The sequence below is a fragment of the Sebastes fasciatus genome, chromosome 14 (assembly GCF_043250625.1).
Source record: "Sebastes fasciatus isolate fSebFas1 chromosome 14, fSebFas1.pri, whole genome shotgun sequence".
NCBI lineage: Eukaryota > Metazoa > Chordata > Actinopteri > Perciformes > Sebastidae > Sebastes > Sebastes fasciatus.
In genome coordinates, this window is record NC_133808.1 from 16,719,299 (window position 1) to 16,737,469 (window position 18,171).

At 39.7% G+C, this 18,171-nt stretch overlaps 2 protein-coding genes across 3 annotated transcripts; one reads left to right on the forward strand and one right to left on the reverse strand.

Annotated features, from left to right (window-relative positions):
- The first annotated feature begins 174 nt into the window (after positions 1–174).
- On the forward strand, positions 175–14,731 carry gpr155a (G protein-coupled receptor 155a). Its single transcript, XM_074659281.1, has 16 exons — positions 175–412; positions 1,340–1,824; positions 4,157–4,556; positions 4,897–5,065; positions 5,177–5,332; positions 5,738–5,821; positions 5,942–6,062; positions 6,179–6,263; positions 6,623–6,713; positions 8,186–8,384; positions 9,834–9,923; positions 10,083–10,213; positions 11,289–11,384; positions 11,471–11,535; positions 11,705–11,842; positions 12,876–14,731. The coding sequence occupies exons 2-16, from the start codon at positions 1,392–1,394 to the stop codon at positions 13,069–13,071; spliced, it is 2,454 nt and encodes an 817-aa protein (XP_074515382.1). The 5' UTR covers positions 175–412; positions 1,340–1,391; the 3' UTR covers positions 13,072–14,731.
- On the reverse strand, positions 14,561–18,041 carry scrn3 (secernin 3). 2 transcript variants are annotated; one of them, XM_074659290.1, is made up of 8 exons: positions 17,939–18,041; positions 16,894–17,062; positions 16,585–16,766; positions 16,247–16,446; positions 15,762–15,974; positions 15,505–15,667; positions 15,233–15,413; positions 14,561–15,137 (listed from the first exon to the last, which is right to left on the reverse strand). In XM_074659290.1, the coding sequence occupies exons 2-8, from the start codon at positions 17,047–17,049 to the stop codon at positions 14,976–14,978; spliced, it is 1,257 nt and encodes a 418-aa protein (XP_074515391.1). In that variant the 5' UTR covers positions 17,050–17,062; positions 17,939–18,041; the 3' UTR covers positions 14,561–14,975. The 2 variants fall into 2 exon arrangements, with proteins under 2 accessions (XP_074515391.1, XP_074515392.1); XM_074659291.1 differs by having other exon boundaries at positions 15,260–15,413; positions 17,939–18,031.
- Between the last annotated feature and the right edge of the window lie 130 nt (positions 18,042–18,171).

Sequence of the window (18,171 nt, forward strand, 5' to 3'; positions counted from 1 at the left end):
TAACGTTTGCATGATGTTTACTGAAAACGGGGTAGTTTTGCCTGAGGTGTGTAAAGTAGAATAAGCCCCGCCCCCCTCCCCCTCCCTGGATAATCTGATTGGTTAAACTGTAAAGTAGAATAAACCCCGCCCCCCTCCCCTCTCTCTTCCTAATCTGATTGGTTAAAATCGCTGTTGACAAATCAGGGATTATGAAAGTTGCAGGGTGGGAACTACCAGCGTTAATGTGTAACACGTCGTATATGTATACACAGCTAGCTAGTCCATAATTGTGTGACCCGTTTTATAACAGTGGAGTAGCAGTATTTACGACGACACAGGGAGTCTCGGTTCACTGACTTAGCTAGCAGGATCACCTCTACTCCTACTGACACATGGTCGGCTACATGAGGAGGCAGGACTGCACTCAGAGGTGAGACACTCAAACTATTGAAATAATCATTGTATAGCTGCATGGTAACAGATTTACAATGTCTCCTAAAGGAGGTAGTCATGTGTGGTTTCACTTACCTAACGCCGTTATCTTGTCATCCTGTCACCAGCACGTTCAACGGCTCTAACGATTTAAACTTCCCCTTTGGCTGTGTAACGGCTAACTGCTTTAAGTGGCTGTGTAACGGCTGTGTAACGGCTATCTTTAACTGGCGGTGTAACGGCTATCTTTAACTGGCTGTGTAACGGCTAACTGCTTTAACTGGCTGTGTAACGGCTAACTGCTTTAACTGGCTGTGTAACGGCTAACTGCTTTAACTGGCTGTGTAATGGCTATCTACTTTAAAGGTCCCATATCATGCTCATTTTCAGGTTCATACTTGTATTTTGTGTTTCTATTAGAACATGTTTACATGCTGTAATGTTAAAAAAAAAAATCATTTTCCTCATGCTGTCAGCCTGAAAATGCCTGTATTTACCTTCTGTCTGAAACGCTCCGTTTTAGTGCATTCTGATGGAATTGCAACAGAATTGCCTTGCTAAGCAAAAGCTTGGGTCCATGTGTACTTCCTGTCAGCTGATGTCATTCTCATACACTGCAACCAGGAATAAACTGGGACACATTTAGAATGTTTACGTTTAAAATTGTGTAAAAGGTCTAAATATTGTATATTTGTGACATCACGAATGGGCAGATATCCTGACAGCTTGTTTCAAATGCAGAGTTTCTGAATACGGGCTGTGTGTATTTCCCTGTGGATTGAGTGTTTTGATACTTTCACAGTATTTATATAAGCACGTAAGCCTGCTTTATAATAATAAAAAACATGAAAATCTCACTTTTTTATAATATGGGACCTTTAACTGGCTGTGTAACGGCTAACTACTTTAACTCTCCCTTTTCTAGTATGTGGCGGTGCAGAGCAGGACATTAACATGACTGTAAACCAGGCATCAGCATGATGGAGTTACCGGACAGAACCACCAACTTCAGCTCGTCCTATGAGGACCAGGACTCCTCCTCTGCTCTCTCCTCCAGCATGTCCATAGACAAGCTCCTACCGGCTCTCCTGGAGTGCTTCGGGATCATACTATGTGGATACATAGCAGGGAGAGCAAACATCATCACCTCCACCCAGGCCAAAGGATTGGGCAATTTCGTGTCCAAGTTTGCCCTTCCAGCGCTGCTGTTCAAGAACATGGTGCTGTTGGACTTTGGCAATGTCATCTGGCCCTTCCTGTGGAGCATCCTCATTGCCAAAGTGTCTGTGTTTTTCCTTGTCTGCGTCCTCACGCTGGTGGTTGCCAGTCCTGAGAGCCGCTACAGTAAAGCTGGGCTTTTCTCAATATTTGCCACCCAAAGCAATGACTTTGCCCTGGGATATCCCATTGGTAAGTACAGTATAATGCCTTTAAGCCTATACCACCCACCACAGTGCTTTTCATTCACTGCTGCATCTGTAATCATGCAAGGCAAGGCAAAGCAGCTTTATTTGAATAGCACATTTCAGCAACAGGACAATTCAAAGTGCTTTCATAGTATAAAGACCACACCAGAAATAAACCATTTTAGAATAGGCAAAAATATCACATTTATACTGCATGCAAAAAACTGCATGTGATTATGTGGGTACCCATACAACCCAAACTATGGAACAAGTTACCCCCTGATATACGCACTGTCACTGACCTAGTACTTTTTAAATCTAAGCTCGATACTTTTTTATTTAGATTGGCTTTTAATACCTAGTAGTGCTGTGACATTTTCCCTGTGCTTTTTATGTACCTTTTTATGATTTTATGATATCTTGTGTTTTTTATCCATGTTATTTTTTTATGTTAATTTGAAGCACTTTGGATACCTTTTGGTTATTGTAAAGGGCTATACAAATTAATGTTGATTGGTTGATAGAACCCATTTTCATTCACATATCTTGAGGTCAGAGGTCAAGGGACCCCTTTGAAAATGGCCATCACAGTTTTTCCTCACCAGAATTTAGCGGAATTTATTAGGAGCGTTATTTAGCCATATGACATGGTTGGTACCGATGGATTCCTTAGGTTTTCTAGTTTCATATGATGCCAGTATTTTCATTGTAGCTTTAAAACTGAGCCCCCTACAACCTCTGAAAGATCCATTGCGTTAAAGAAATTAGTGGCGTGACCCTGTGAAAATCGCCATGCCAGTTTTTTCCCTGCAAAAATGTAGCTTAACTTTGGAGCGTTATTTAGCCTCCTTCTTGACAAACTAGTATGACATGGTTGGTACCAATGGATTCTTTCAGTTTTCTAGTTTCATATGATGCCACTTACCAGCTTTTAAACTTAGCCTGCTACAACCTACAAAAGATCAAATAGCGGCTGGTTCCACTGGCGGGCCATCGGATTTTAAAAAGGTTATTTAAAAATTGATACAGTGTTTTGGAGAATCGATACAGTATCGCAAAACATAATATTGCGATACTCATGGGTATCGATATTTTCTTACACCCCTAATAATTATCAATGTGTTACACTGTAGACTACCTTAGCAAACAGAATTGGATACCACTGCTTTCAGGGCCCTCCTTTATTAACATTCATGCAAAAAAAATTCCTATACCGAGAGTTTGATAATTTCTGAGCAAAGTGGGATTCATTATTTTGTACTCGCATACATTTGCAGAAATGTAAACACATCTCTGATCATGCTTTCCTCAGCTACCTGTAGTTGAATTGGAGAAGTTTACATGAAATCCACCAAAACTGGCCCAATTGTCAAATTTTGAGGAAAAAAGTAATGTTACTGTTCATTATAGATGTTTAGGCTTCTAATAGTCTCACAGGCTGTTATCAAATTAAATGTAAATGTATATGTAAACATTTTTTTAGGGTCATTTGTTTACGCGATGCTTGCTGTACACTAGCATGGTACTTTTTTTATGGTGTGTTATTATATATGAACAGTTTTGCATCATGCAAGTGCTCAAATTTACAGATTTTTCTTCGAAGGAGTGATTTTAAAACCTTTTTGACCCAGGCGTGTGCTTCTGTCACAGCTGCATTCAGACATGACAGCACAGAGCGACTTTGGGTAACGCTGCAGCCCAGGGACCTTATGTGTAAACGTTTCTTACACATGAAAAAGTGTAAAGTAAACCAAATTATTTCTGTGAGTCTGGACATATGTGCAGCTTTGTGTGTATGCAACCAAAGTGTTACACAACTTTCTTAAAGAGGACCTATTATGCATTTTTTTTTTTCCTTTCCTTTAGTGTGTTATATAGTTTTATTTTGTGCATGTAAAAGCTCAAAAGTCCACGCCAAAGGGAGTTACTCTCCACCAGAGAAACACTGCTCCTGAACTGCCTGAAATGCCTTGCTTGAAGTCCTGCCTTTTCTTCTATAACATGGTGATGGCACCAATTAATACATTTGCATAATACCAGGATTATGCAGGCAGGAGCTCAAACAGAGCGTTTCAGCCAGAGGGTGAAAAGAGGTGCTGCAGCACAGCTAGTATGAAACAGGTATATTCAGATAGACAGTATGAGAAAAATAATTTGTTTTTTGAACATTAAGGCATCTAAACATGTTCTAATAGAAACCCAAAATACAAGTATATACCTGAAAATTAGCATTACAGGTCCTCTTTAACTGCTTTTGAGCTGCATCCTCCGACAAGCCAGATGTGCCAAGCAGGCTTTGTTAATATTGACCCATTCGTCTTCATCTTTATCCACAGTTGAGGCCCTATACAAGAGCACAAACCCGGAGTACCTCCAGTACATCTACCTGGTTGCACCCGTGTCCCTGATGCTTCTAAATCCCATCGGATTTGCCTTCTGCGAGATCCAGAAGTGGAAGAATCAGGAAAACCGCCAGCAGAGAAAACTCCTGATCGTGGGAATGGTAGTTTTACAGGTCCTGAAGAACCCTATAGTGTTCATGGTCGTCATCGGCATCATCGCGCATTTTGCCCTGCACCAGACAATTCCTCCCTTCATGGCTGAGTTTGTGGACGGCTTGGCCAACTCTTTCGGGGGAGCAGCTCTGTTCTACTTGGGTCTGTCCATGGTGGGACAGTTGGGGAAATTAACCAGATCCACAGTGGTGACACTAATATTACTCACAACGGCAAAACTGTGAGTGGAAAAAACTTTTACTGCACCTGATGTTTATTTTGTGCAAGAGATGGGTTTTGTCTTATCAGATGACCTCTTTCTAATGAGACATGCTCTAGGAGAGTCAGCAGGTTAGAGCTTTGTAAAGTGCTCCCAACCTGTTGTTTTGTGCTAATGGTTTGGGTGACTCAGGCCTTTCTCAGACCACAAGCCTTTTACCAAATGGATGACATATTAAGAGGTCTCAGGAGTGCGTAGCATGATAATAGCTAGTGTATGTAAATATTTTAGTAGCACTGCATTTTTCAGCTAACCCCTCAAATAATGCTTCATAACACCTGCCTTTTGATTTGACCTTCAGGTTGCTGATGCCGCTGATTTGTAAAGACATGGTGGATCTGCTGGACAATAGCAACACCAGCGCGTTAAACCACTCAAGCCTCTCCAATTATGCCTTCATTTATGGAGTGTTTCCCACTGCGCCAAGTGTGGCCATCTATGCAGTCTATTATAACGCCGAGCTAGAAGTTGTGAGTTGCTTAACATCTACCGGCCAACCTACATATTATCTGCCATTCAGATACTGAACTGTTCTTTTCTTTGTAACTCATGATTTTTTTTTTTATTCTGCTGCCTAACAGGTAACCTCTGGGATGGTGATCAGCACTTTTCTCTCAGCTCCAATAATGTACGTTTCTGCCTGGTTACTCACAATGCGTTGGATGGATCCTCAGCTTTTGATGAATTCATTGCAGAACGTCAGCTTTAACATAAGCATAGTGAGCCTGGTTGCACTGGTGAGTCACAACTAGACACTTAAAGTGTGACATATGTGAAATTGTTGTCGGCTATTCTTTTTATAACTGACTTTTTATCGGCTTTATCTTAGCTCAGTCATTTAGAGGATGTGTGGCCGAACAGATGCTTCACTGACCTACTTCCTCATTAATTACCACTTTCGGTATATCTTTTAAGGAACCTGCAACTCGTTGTTGTTGTGTCTGTATTCTGCAGTATGTTATACTTTAATAGTTCATCTTTAGTGTGTCTAATATGTCATTGTGTTGAATAATGTTACCTTTTGCTTTTAAAAGTATAACCAGCCAACAATGTTTAATATTAGTTGTATTTAGCATGTGTGCAAAAGTCTTTTTTGTAAGTTAACACAAATCATTTGAAAAAAAAATTGTTTTTTCTTACAGGTGTGGACAATTGTTGTCATGTTTTTTGGTAAGAAATTCAAGAGGCTACCTCACATGTTCACAATCAACCTTTTCTTGGCACAGGTGAGCACACTTGCACATACTCTCTAAATTGATTTACTTATCCATTAATTAAATTGACAAGACGTCTGCCTGTCGGTGTAACTTCACATCAGTAAACACCTGTATCTGTATGGTCTCCAGTTTCTAACTTGTATTGGGATGATCCTGTGGAACTTTGTGGTGAAAGAAGACAACTTCGTCGGGCAGGTCCTGACGTTCACATTATTATGTACCTCACTCTACAGTACTTATGTTTGGCCAGGTATGCTGCCTTCCACCCACATTATCTCACAGTACATTGCATTAATTCATCTTGGTGAGCTCTGAAATCTGAGTTTGACTGCTAATAATTCTGTAATGTGTATTGTGTCATTTTAGGTTTAATAGCACTCTCTCTTGTGCTCATGAAAACGTATGAGGATGTGAAAGTTTCCCCAGGCGTGTTCGTAATTGCAGGCTGGGGGTGAGTCACTTTAAAGAAGAATTGATACAGAAATGAAACTAAGCCCGTTTGTCTGGTCCATTCAACAGTCGAGCCACAACCACAATACCTGCCCTAGTTTGTCTGGCACATTCAATGATTGAGCCATAACCACAATACCTGACCTAGATTTGCATACCCAAACAGATACCACCCAAAATGATGATCAAGAGTCCTGAGGGTGATTTCACAGGGATAACGAGGCCTCACTTGAAATGATTAAACAAACTTTTTAAATTCCTGCAAATTAATCTGCAATTTTGGTGTCATCAAGCTAGTTTATGTTTTACATCTTGATACTGTCAGTGAGTTTGTTGTAAATGTTGTCTCTGCATTAACAGGTTTCCAGCCTTTGTAACTGCTGTGTTGCTCCTTTCTGGGGAAAAAATGTCCGACACGATTGACTCAGCATTCTTTTACGGCAAACCACAGGTAACAACATGAGTGGAAATCATTCCTGTTTTTTGCCTATTAAAGGGGACATATCATTCTCATTTTTAGGTTCATACTTGTATAGAGTGGTGCAGCAATGAGTCCTAAAACCTAGAATGAGTTAGCATTTTAGCACTTCTGGTTCCCTTGTCTCAAAGTCAATGTTTTTTTTAGTTAGATGCTTGAAATAAGGTATGTGGTTAACACAAGCTTATGAGATCTTAACATTTTGTTCTATGACATAAAATACATCACTAAATACCCAACTTGTGAATTTTGAAGCCTTTATATGTCTTAAAAAAGGCGGTTGCTAACAATTGGCTAAATGAGAAACGTCATCACGCCGACTCATGCGCCTTTACAGCCTCGTTGTTTATACTCGCGTTCATGCGACCGTGAGGTAATATATATTATATATATTGGATTTATATAGCGCTTTATATTAATCTCAAAGACGCGGTAGCTCTTTGAGATAAGGTAGCTCTTTAATAGTTCTTTTTACTTCTGGCAATTACATTTACGCTTCAAAAATCATAAAAGTGGTGCTCATTTGTTAAGATTATCTTGCTGAACAAAACGTGCAAGTATCATAAACGTGTGTTTGCCACAGTTTATTTCCTGTAATAATCCAAAACCCAATGGAAAAATCCCATTGGCTTTTTGTTTAGAGAACCAGGGTGATGCTAACTTCCAGATGGGCCTACAAAAATACGTTATTCATGGAGCACTCTATTTTGGGTTTCTATTATGGACTTGGACTTGGACTTATATAGCGCTTTTCTAGTCTTCCGACCACTCAAAGCGCTTTACACTACATGTCAGTATTCACCCATTCACACACACATTCATACACTGATGGCAGAGGCTACTAAGGTGCCAACTTTGCCCATCAGGATTTAATCTAAATACTCATTCACACACCGATGGCTATGCCTCCGGGAGCAATTTGGGGTTAAGTGTCTTGCTCAAGGACACATCGACATGTGACCCGGAGCAGCCGGGGATCGAACCACCGACCTTCCGATTGGTGGACAACCTGCTCTACCCTCTGAGCCACAGCCGCCTATTAGAACATGTTTACATGCTTTAATGTTCAAAAAACACATTATTTTTTTCATACTGTCTGTCTGGATATACCTGTATTCAACCTCTGTCTGAAACGCTCTGTTTTAGCGCCTGTCACTTTAAGACCCCCTCGTGAAAAAGCATAATCAGCCTGCATGTGACATAGGAAGGGGAGCCAGATCAGAATGGCTTGTTGAATCATTTTGTCTGATAGGCAGCCCACAAAAAACTGACAAGGTTGTCTTATTTCACAGTTTGTTTGTTGGTTGGTAGGCACTCCAGATACCAAAATGTATGTGCACAAGCACTTAAAAAGTGAGTTCTTCATGATATGTCCCCTTTAAGAACTGTGAACCTGCAGAGAATTACTAAAAAGTCTGCATGTGTGTTTGTGCTTTCTTTGACAGATAATTTGCACCACAGTTATAGTGGCCCTCAGTATACTGCTGGGAGGGAGCTCTCTTGTTTGTCTCAGTAGAGGAAGCTGGGCAAACAATGACCAAAACCAAGAGGGAAACTCTGCAGAGGATCTTGTGACTGAGGTTGAACCAGAAAACCAGAGTCTGTTTGAGCCAGTCGTCCCATCAGGAGATCTAAACAACAGAGGTACGTTCTCTCATGGAGACCATTAAACTGAGGTTTTTATTCAACATTTGTTTGATTATGTCCCCTTGGTGACACTGAATAAATACCAAGTGCAATGGTTTGGTGATTTATATCACAGCACATGATAATCACTGGAGCATACAGAGGCAGTTCTGACATCTATCTAAAATGGTTTATCAGTTGTCAAAGCCCAAGTTGAAAGGAAAGGAGAAGCACAATCAAATCCAAAGTCAAGACTAACCCTTATCTAGAAGTCGTCTACAGCAAACTGCCACGTAGGCAGTGCAACATCTGTGTGATGTTCTTCCCCTCACAGATCATTTTCAATTACATGAGTAAAAAAAAAGCCTCTGCAGTTATAAAATCACAAAGTAAACACACAAAAAAAAAGTAGGAACAAACTTTTTTGGATTGGATTTCATTATCTGGAGGAAACATTGAGCCTCCATGGCTATTGTTTGTGACTTTGAAAGGAGACGTTAAAGGATAACAACGGCCATTTTTTAAAACATTGATATTATTCTGGAGGCTATATAACATGATTGAAAAAATACTGCTATTAACTCATGTACGCGCATATTACGAGGCCTCGCCGGGAAACCACAAGGTGGCAGCGTCATCACGGTAAACAGCAACTGCCTGTCAGTGGCAATTTGAATGGAGTATAGAATTTCAACAACATTTCCAATATAAATAAACATGCTGTAATGTTCTGAATCTATTTTATGTTAACAATAAACACCTATAGGAGAGGGAAACTGTGTCATACCTTTCTGACTTCCTTCATAAGCTATAATTACTGGAAAATGAAAGAAGAACTACCTTGTGGTTTCCCAGTACGCCCTCGCAATATGTGCATACAAGAGCGAGTTGCAGTATTTTTTAAATTATGTTATTTAGCCTCCAGAATAATATCAATGTTTTTAAAATGTCCGTTCCCCTTTAAGAAGAGGGTGGTTAGGTAAGATTTGTTTGTTCTCTTACTAAAATAGATGCAAACCAGTTCTGCAAGTGTTGAAGGGAATGTTCCATGAAGTTGCATGAAAACATTCCTGTTAAGATATTCAAAAGATTGTTATGCCAACCAATGAAATACGAAACCATACTATGTACTGTAAACTAGGGCTGGGTATTATATTAATATTATATCAATATCATAATATCACATAAGTGTTGTTTTTTTCTGGTTTTAAAGGCTGCATCACAGTAAAGTGATGTAATTGATGTTATTTTCTGAATTTACCAGACTGCTCTAGTTGTTCTATTATTTTCCTTAACCAACTTAGTCATGTAATGTACTAGTTTTACTCTCAGCGTCATTATGGTATTAATCCCTATATTGTATTACTCATATGTGGTATGTACTCTTTGCTTCCAGTGTGAACTGGGAGGACAGTGTAGTAATAATATGGTAAAGAATCATTCCCTCTTTTATCACTTTGTTATCAGCGTGCCTCATATGTGACTGTGCACCACCCCAGCCCATGCCTGACATGATCATCAGCGCCACTATAAACAACGCACCAAACACACTCACAGGTATTGTATTGATAAGCAAAAAGACATATGTTTACATGCATTACACCACAATCAGTAAAACCTAAACACATCAGCAGAGAATGACCATAACCATTAAAGTATGTGCAGCTTCCTCTAAGAGTCAGTGTTTTTAAATCTGTGTTCTGCTGCCACCTTCAGGTCAATGTGAGAACCCCTGCGAGTCCACAGACTGCCTGCTTGTCCAAGTGGAGGAGCTCCAACAGGTTGCAGACAGACAAGTGGCCCGTCATGTGCTCTTATGTCTGCTGCTGACTGTCAGCTTGCTTGCTGTGAGTAAACAACCACCTTTCACTCCCACGGTGACATGAAGGCAGCCTTACTGCCTGCATCATTATATTTAGTGCATCACAAACCAAATCAGACACAAATGGCTGAGCCGTGTAATTTCCAACTCACTCAACTCACACAACGGTGGAAGCCTTCTCCAAAGAAACCCATTAGAAAAGTCTTATGTTTGGATTCATGTTTATTGGTCTTAACGGATATGAAATATATTAAATATGATCTTATGGCATGTGGTTAAATGTGTTTCTGTTAATCTGAAACCTGTTGAAAAACCTGTAAATACACATTTTCTTAAGGCAGTTCAGTACATATACTTTTCTGTCACTGGCACTTAAGTTATTTCACTCAACTTGTTCTACAACTTGATTCTGTCAAGGTTCTTTATTCGTCATATGCACAACAATTACAGCAAGCAGTCGTTGGCAATGAAAATCTTGTATTTCAGGTACCCTTCAACAATGCTCGTTAGAAATGTATTTATAAAAAGGAAAATCACACAAGTAAAAGCAAAATGTGAAGATCTGTGAATTAAAGTGGGTTCTATGGGTACCCACGACTCTCCCCTTTACAGACATGCCCACTTTATGGTAAACACATGCAGTTTGGGGCAAGTCATAGTCAAAGTCAGCCCACTGACACACTGACAGCTGTTGTTGCCTGTTGGGCTGCAGTTTGCCATGTTATGATTTGAGCATATTTTTTATGCTAAATGCAGTACCTGTGAGGGTTTCTGGACAATATTTGTCATTGTTTTGTGTTGTTAATTGATTTCCAATAATAAATACATACATACATTTGCATAAAGCAAGCATATTTACCCACTCCCATTTTGACAAGAGTGTTGAATTCTTGACAAATCTCCCTTTAAGGTAAATTTTGAACAGATAAAAAATGTACAATTAATCATGGACAACCATGTGATTAATCACGATTAAATATTTTAATGGATTTACAGCCCTGGTAAATACATATTTGTGGAAGGCAGTATTTCAGATGGATAAGCTGAATGTAAACAGGATGTAGTATGTTTAGTTTCACATCTCAAATTCTCTCTGACAGAACCTGTCCAGCTGCTTGTGGTTGCTCTTGAATCACGTTCCTGGTCGTCTCTACTTGGAGCTGCAGTTCTTCTGTGCCGTGGCCAACTACGGACAGGTTGGTGTTCCAGATACTGTTGTACCAAGACTGTGAGCATTCATTGTCACACAGCACCGGTGTCATGACATGTTTTCTGTTACCAGGGTCTTCTCTCCTTTGCTCTGTTTGGGCTGGACAAGCATTTGATTATACTGCCATTCAAGAAGAGGTAAAGAACATTTATGTTATGAAACTACGCCACACACTCTAGAGCAAAGTTGAAGTTGTTTATACACACAACAGACTGTATGTACTGAGTATACTGTATATACTATGTGTGTACACACACTACACTATTCTCCATGCATTTATATTGTGTTATTGTGAATGGTGTTTAGGTTATACAGTCTGTGGGGTGGAAAGAAGCAAGAAGAGCAGCCGCAGACGGATTTACCCGAGGAAATCAGGATGACCTGCACCCAGTTCACCAAATACCACAAAGACCAGTGTGTTCATGACATTGTCAAAAAAAGGAGGTGAGAGTTCATCGTCTTACTCACTGCTGCTCTGGCCAGAGGTTGATGAGAAAATGTCTGATGTGTGGATAAAAAAGTCCCGATAGTCATTCACCTGCAACAGTACTTAAAAAATCCCCTTTAAAGCTGCAGTAGGGAACTTTGAGTAAATATGATAAAAAGTTAGTTTTATATAACTGTCACTATGATAGTAGTGCACGAGACAGATCTGTGAAAAACATCATGCTCCTCTGCCACCTCCTGTGCTCCTAATTAGGGCTGCACAATTAATCAAAATGTTATCGAAATCGCAATATGACGTACTGCAATTTTTTAAAATCACAATATTTGTTAAAGGCAAAATGTGTGTCAAAATACCACTTTAAAGTACATATTGTGGTGCTGCAGAGATGCCCTGGCCTACACCACATATTCTACAGACTTAAGAAAATATCTTTGGTACAGATCCCCACAAAAATCACACCTTAATCATTTGAATATGTTTTTCAATGAAAATGAGAATAATTATGTAAAAATGATCATTCCCTTTTAATATCGCGAATCATATCACAATTACAATATCAGTCAAAATAATCGCAATTAGATATTTTTTTAAAATCGTGCAGCCCTACTCCTAATGGCATTTGCAAGTTTCCTTCGCGCCCGAAGTTAAACAACCAATCGCAGGCGAGCTGGAGTCTGCCGTCTCTGAGCAGCTGTCAATCACTCACAAACTCCGATCAAACAGTCAAACTAGGCAACGCTGATCAAATATGAATCAACATTCTGTAACTCTAATGCCTATTTCTCACCTCACATGTTTTCAGAAGCATCTTGTAGTGTACTGTTTAGCTGTAAAATGAGAAAGTTTGTGACTCGGCGGCCATGTTGAGATCAGTTGAGGAAATACCAAGCACCGCCCACCAGCCGGAGCAAACTTTCTTATTTTACTCTAAACAGTACCGACTTCAGCTTTAACTATTATTTATTTGTTCTTCTTTTTGTGACTACTCTTATAAAGACCTTTTGGGTAAATTCTTCTTTTGTCTGTCAGGTGTGGGAAGAGGACTATGGTGGACTGTTTTCTTGGCTGTGAACTTGTGGAGTGGCTCCAGCAGGTGGGCCTGGCTCAGGACCACGGTGAGGCAGTCCTCTACGGGACACGCTTACAGCAGGGCGGTGTGCTCCAGCACATCAAGCAGGAACACGACTTCCAAGACAGTCGCCTTTATTACCGCTTCATGGCATGAGACATAAAGGTCAAAGTCCACATTTCTTTTCTTACCGGAGGTAAATGGCATTTCTTGTACAGTACAGCACCTCACAATGCAGTATTGTGCAGCGCAACGTCCCGGTCAGGTGTTGGAGCAGACCACACCTGACTGTGACGTTGGGTGTGTTCAGAAGTACAACAGACTTGAAACTTTCAAACTTAAAAGGCCAGGGCATAATTCATTGTGTGGAGTTGGTCTTAAAGGGAATTTTTCTAACCACCTATATCATATTTGTTCAGTTTTACATTTAACATTTCACTCACCAAGATAATTGCTGAAATCTTGAGGTGCAGCAACATTGCTAAAACCGTCAGTCAGGACAGGAACATGAGCTGTCACATGATCATACATGTACATTAAAGTCCCAGTTTTAGCCATATTATCATAAACATTTATTTTGAAGTAAAACCTAAAGTGGGAGTACCTGAAATGGCAGTTATAAACCTTCAATTTGTGGAACACAAAAAACACACACAGCTACCACTTACGACTGTAGGTTATAATTTAATCTTCAAATTCTAACTGATGTCTACAAGTAACAGTAATATTTTAAGATTTGCTAGTTTACCTTGCAAGTTAATATGGTACACTGCTAGTTTATTTACATGTCAAACTCAGTTACTCAGTATTGATGTCGCTGCATCCTTTAATCTGCAATGAAGCTGGTGAGTAAAATATTAACATGACTGAAAAAGACTGATGGCCAAAACTACAAAAAAAAGAGCCAATTTTAAAAGGGAGAAACAAGACTTTGCTGCTTTTTAAAGACTTTTTGTAAGTGTTTTTTATGCAGTTAATACTTGGACTTCCAGTTGTTTTAATTTACCTTGTGTCCTTTTGGGAGCGACAATGCACGAGTCCTCATAAAACAAATTATAGGTGCAGGCAAAAAAATCTTCTGTTGAATGTATTATTTCCTTTACTGGTACATTTCAGAATGTTCTATCGCTCTTCTACCAAAGATACATGCCAAAATTAAAAAAGGGAAGATGTGGTTAAATCTGCATCCATTTTTTAGAGTTTGTTTGAAAGCAGTTTAAATGGTGATTTAGTTTCACCAGTTAGTTAACTGGTAATGTAGCATGAAGCATAAGTATTGTAGCTTTGATAAGCTGCAGTTTAACATGACTTGACACTGATGTAGAACAGTGCTTACACTGTTCACCAGGACTACGTTAGTGGGATGCCAATACACAATTTTAACAAACAACCTGCCAGTTTGAAGGGGAAAAAGCATTTTCCCTGTTTAAATGGTAATGTTAAAATTGGTGTATTCCTGCTTTTTAAAATTAGCAAAAGCAAACTTCCACTTGAAAATTAAAAAGTTATCATTATTAATAAGTGATAACCGTATGAAATGAGTATCAGAACTAGGAATGTAAGAGCTGCTGTAATATTTGAATTTCTCTCAGGTGTATAGTAATATAAGTAGAAAACTAACTGCTAAATTATACATTCTTGTGGCTTTTTTAAGTGCAACGGTTTGTGTTTATTATTAACTTACATCATGTTGAGAAAACTGGTGTAAAAGTTGCCTTTTTAATAAATACTACCTTGTCTGTTGCACACAAATTCTGTCAAAGGCTGCATATTTATGATATGGATTTGTTTTAAAATAAATTACAGAACCCTCAAATCACAGTCTCACGTAATGACTTTGTTCCTTCCTGTATTTCTGGTCGATGATTCGATACATAAAAGTCAACATTGTAGTCCATATTGTACAACATGAGTGTCCTGGGATGCTTTATTTGTTTACAATAATATTCATTACTATTCAGTTGTGATTTATTATACAAGCATGTTTGTACTCATCCCTGACTAAAGGATAAAATGTATCTACTGCTGCTGTCACCCTGAAGGAGACATGTTTTGTGGTTTCAGCTTTTGCCGTACACATCCATCTCCTCCTGAACAGTGCTTGAGAACAGATTCACCAAAAAATCTGGTTCCTCAATACCATTTGAAAGAATCTCCTCCATCTCTTTCATCTTTTCCTTCTCCAGCTGCCTCATCCTTTCTGTGATCTTCTTTCCTCTGTCCTATAGACAAAAAAGCAAAAATATTATGAGTACATTTTCAGCAGACAGTGACCACACTAAGCCAAGTGACACTTTTAGTAATTAAATTGTTGAACCTTGTAGGAGTCAATGATGGCAGCCACCAGTTCATGTTTGACAAACAACACGTGTTTGCGGTCCGGCTTGCTCTGGAAGCGGGGTTTCTTCTTCACGGGGTCGTCTGCACCGTAACTTGGAGAAGTCGTCTCCTTCAGCTCAATAATGTTCTTCACAAAGATGAAAGGTTTGAATACGGACCTGTTTGTGCAAAAGAACAACTTCTTAAATCCTCAAACTGCTGTCAAAATGAATTCAAAGGACGCAGCTGAAGTGAGATCAGGCGCTGTACCTTTCAGGGTCTGGAGTTGCTGTGAAATAGTGAACCCCTGGCAGAGCCGGATTCGTGGGTATCACAGACACCATGCTTCCTGCTGACATGAACATGCCCTCCATGTTGATGCCGCTATCTTTATCCCTCAGGATGTCCATCATCGTCTCAGCAGTGATGTGACCTTCAGTACATAAAATGAACACATGAATGAACAGCGGTAGAAGTCATGGAACTTTCTCCTCCTGCGTGTCAGTTCTCCACAGTGAAGTACTAACCGTTGCTTTTTTCCAGCAACTTCTTCCCCTCACAGTATCGGCTCCCAGCGGCTTCTATTCTGGCTGTAGTCGTAAAGGAGAAGACCGTGGCGAAGTTGAACTGAGTCTTTCCATCCCACCAGCCCTGGTTTTGTGCATATTCCCTCATTTCTGGATGCTCCTTGTCTATCTTAGTTGTTATGCCATACTGGTTTGAGATGTTGCGATATCCAGCTAGAGAAGTGTAAAACGAGATGATTAGCCACTAATATTAAAATTGACCATTATTCAATTCAATTTATTTTTATATAGCGTCAAATCATAACAGAAGTTATCTCGAGACTGTATATAAAGTTAGTGACCGGTTTAGGAAGTCTACTTTTCCATGGTTTCTTTGTGGATTTAAATTACATACTTCAAGCTTAACAATAAAGTGCCTTCTGAACTCATTCCATTGCCTTGTATTTCAAATGGACACCTACTCTTACTGTTCTTTGACTGATTACCTTCCACTCTCTCTGCTGCCCAGTGCTTCCCTGACGTCTCCAGCAGCCATGCCTCCTTCCTGTCTGAGATGAGGAAGCTGTTGTGGTAGGTGAAGCCGCTCTCATCCTCCATACAAGATCCTCCCTGGCCATATTTCTCCAGCATCTCAGCAATAACATCCACAGCTTTCTCAGCTGTATCGGCTCTCTCAAGTCCAATCCTGGGAAATTGTAGAGTCACAGACACAAATTTATTCTGAACTGACAACTAGAATAAACTAAATTGTTTCTGGTTGGTACTATGTCATTCAATTTTCCTTTGCAACTCAAGTTGATGGTAGACAAACAAGGGGCTTTACCTGAGCAGATCCATGCCGAGAAGAGCTTCGTCACCATCTGCACTCTCTCTGCCCCACACTGCTTCATTTCCAATGCACACTTGATGCTCATTTGCGCCCATTTCTGCGCCCCACAGCCATGCTGGTTTGCTCAGCACAACTGCATAAGTGTGGGCAACCTGCTCAATCTCTATGTATGTACACTGTTCACAAGGGGGAAGAAGACACAGGGGGAAAAACTCTTATCCAATGGCACTTTCACCAAGGAGCAGTCACAATGTGGTAAAATTGAAGGGTGGAGGGCAATAACAAGCTGTCTGTGTCATCTACCTCAACCTTCTTCCCTGCAGCATAGTCTCTGGCAGGAAAATACACCACCTCCTGGACTTCATCACAAGGCCTGTCAGCGTTTTTCCCAAAGATGATGTATTGTCTCTCAGTGGAGGGGGGCAGAGCCACAAAGGTGTCACAGGAGGATGGGTGCATCTTGAACTACAAACTGCAGAAACAGAACAGAAACAACAATTGATTGGATGGGCTACATTACTCATATTTAAAGGTCCCATATTAAGCTCATTTTCAGGTTCATACTTGTATTTTGTGTTTCTACTAGAACATGTTTACATGCTGTCATGTTAAAAAAACAACATTATTTTCCTCATACTGTCTGCCTGAATGTGCCTGTATTTACCCTCCGTCTGAAACGCTCCGTTTTAGCGCATTTTGACGGAATTGCAACAGAATTGCGTTGCTAGGCAACAGCTTGGGTCCATGTGTACTTCCTGTCAGCTGATGTCATTCACATACACTGCAACCAGGAAATAAACTGGGACACATTTAGAATGTTCACGGTTAAAATTGTGTCAAGGGTCTAAATATTGTATATTTGTGACATCACAAATGGGCAGAAATCCTGACAGCTTGTTTCAAATGCAGAGTTTCTGAATACACGCTGTGTGTATTTCCCTGTGGATTGAGTGTTTTGATACTTTCACAGTATTTATAGAGCACTTAAAAAATAAAAACATGAAAATCTCACTTTTTTATAATATGGGGCCTTTAACCAACAGATTTTATGAGTTACCTCAGCATAAGCAGGCAATGCGCTTTGCAATATCTTGAATACATTTTATTGATATGGAATCAGATTTAGAGCGAAATATAATTAAAACAGTTATAAAAACATTAAAGATTAGAAAATAAAAACAAGCTAAAAATAAAAGCTAGGATAGAAGCTAAAATAGAGTATAACACAAGAGTAAAAGCTCTAGTGCAGTATAAGATCATTATCTGGTTTAATAAAAGGCAGCAGCAAACAGGAACGTTTTAAGCTTTGAATTAAAAGAACTCAGAGTTAATAATAAGGTGATCTTACCTATGTTTTGCTGGTCTTACCCTCTTACCCTCTCACTGCCACTGTAAGTTTCATTTCTGTTTACTCTGAATATCTTCTTCTTCTGTGGTGTTTATTGGCGGTTGACATACCAGCTTAGAGGTGTATCACCGCCACCTACCGGGCTGGAGTGACACGCAGTAGATTGGCTGGAAAATACATTTAAAAAATAGTAAAACTAACAAAACAAAAAGAAATGTTCTCTAATATTTCTG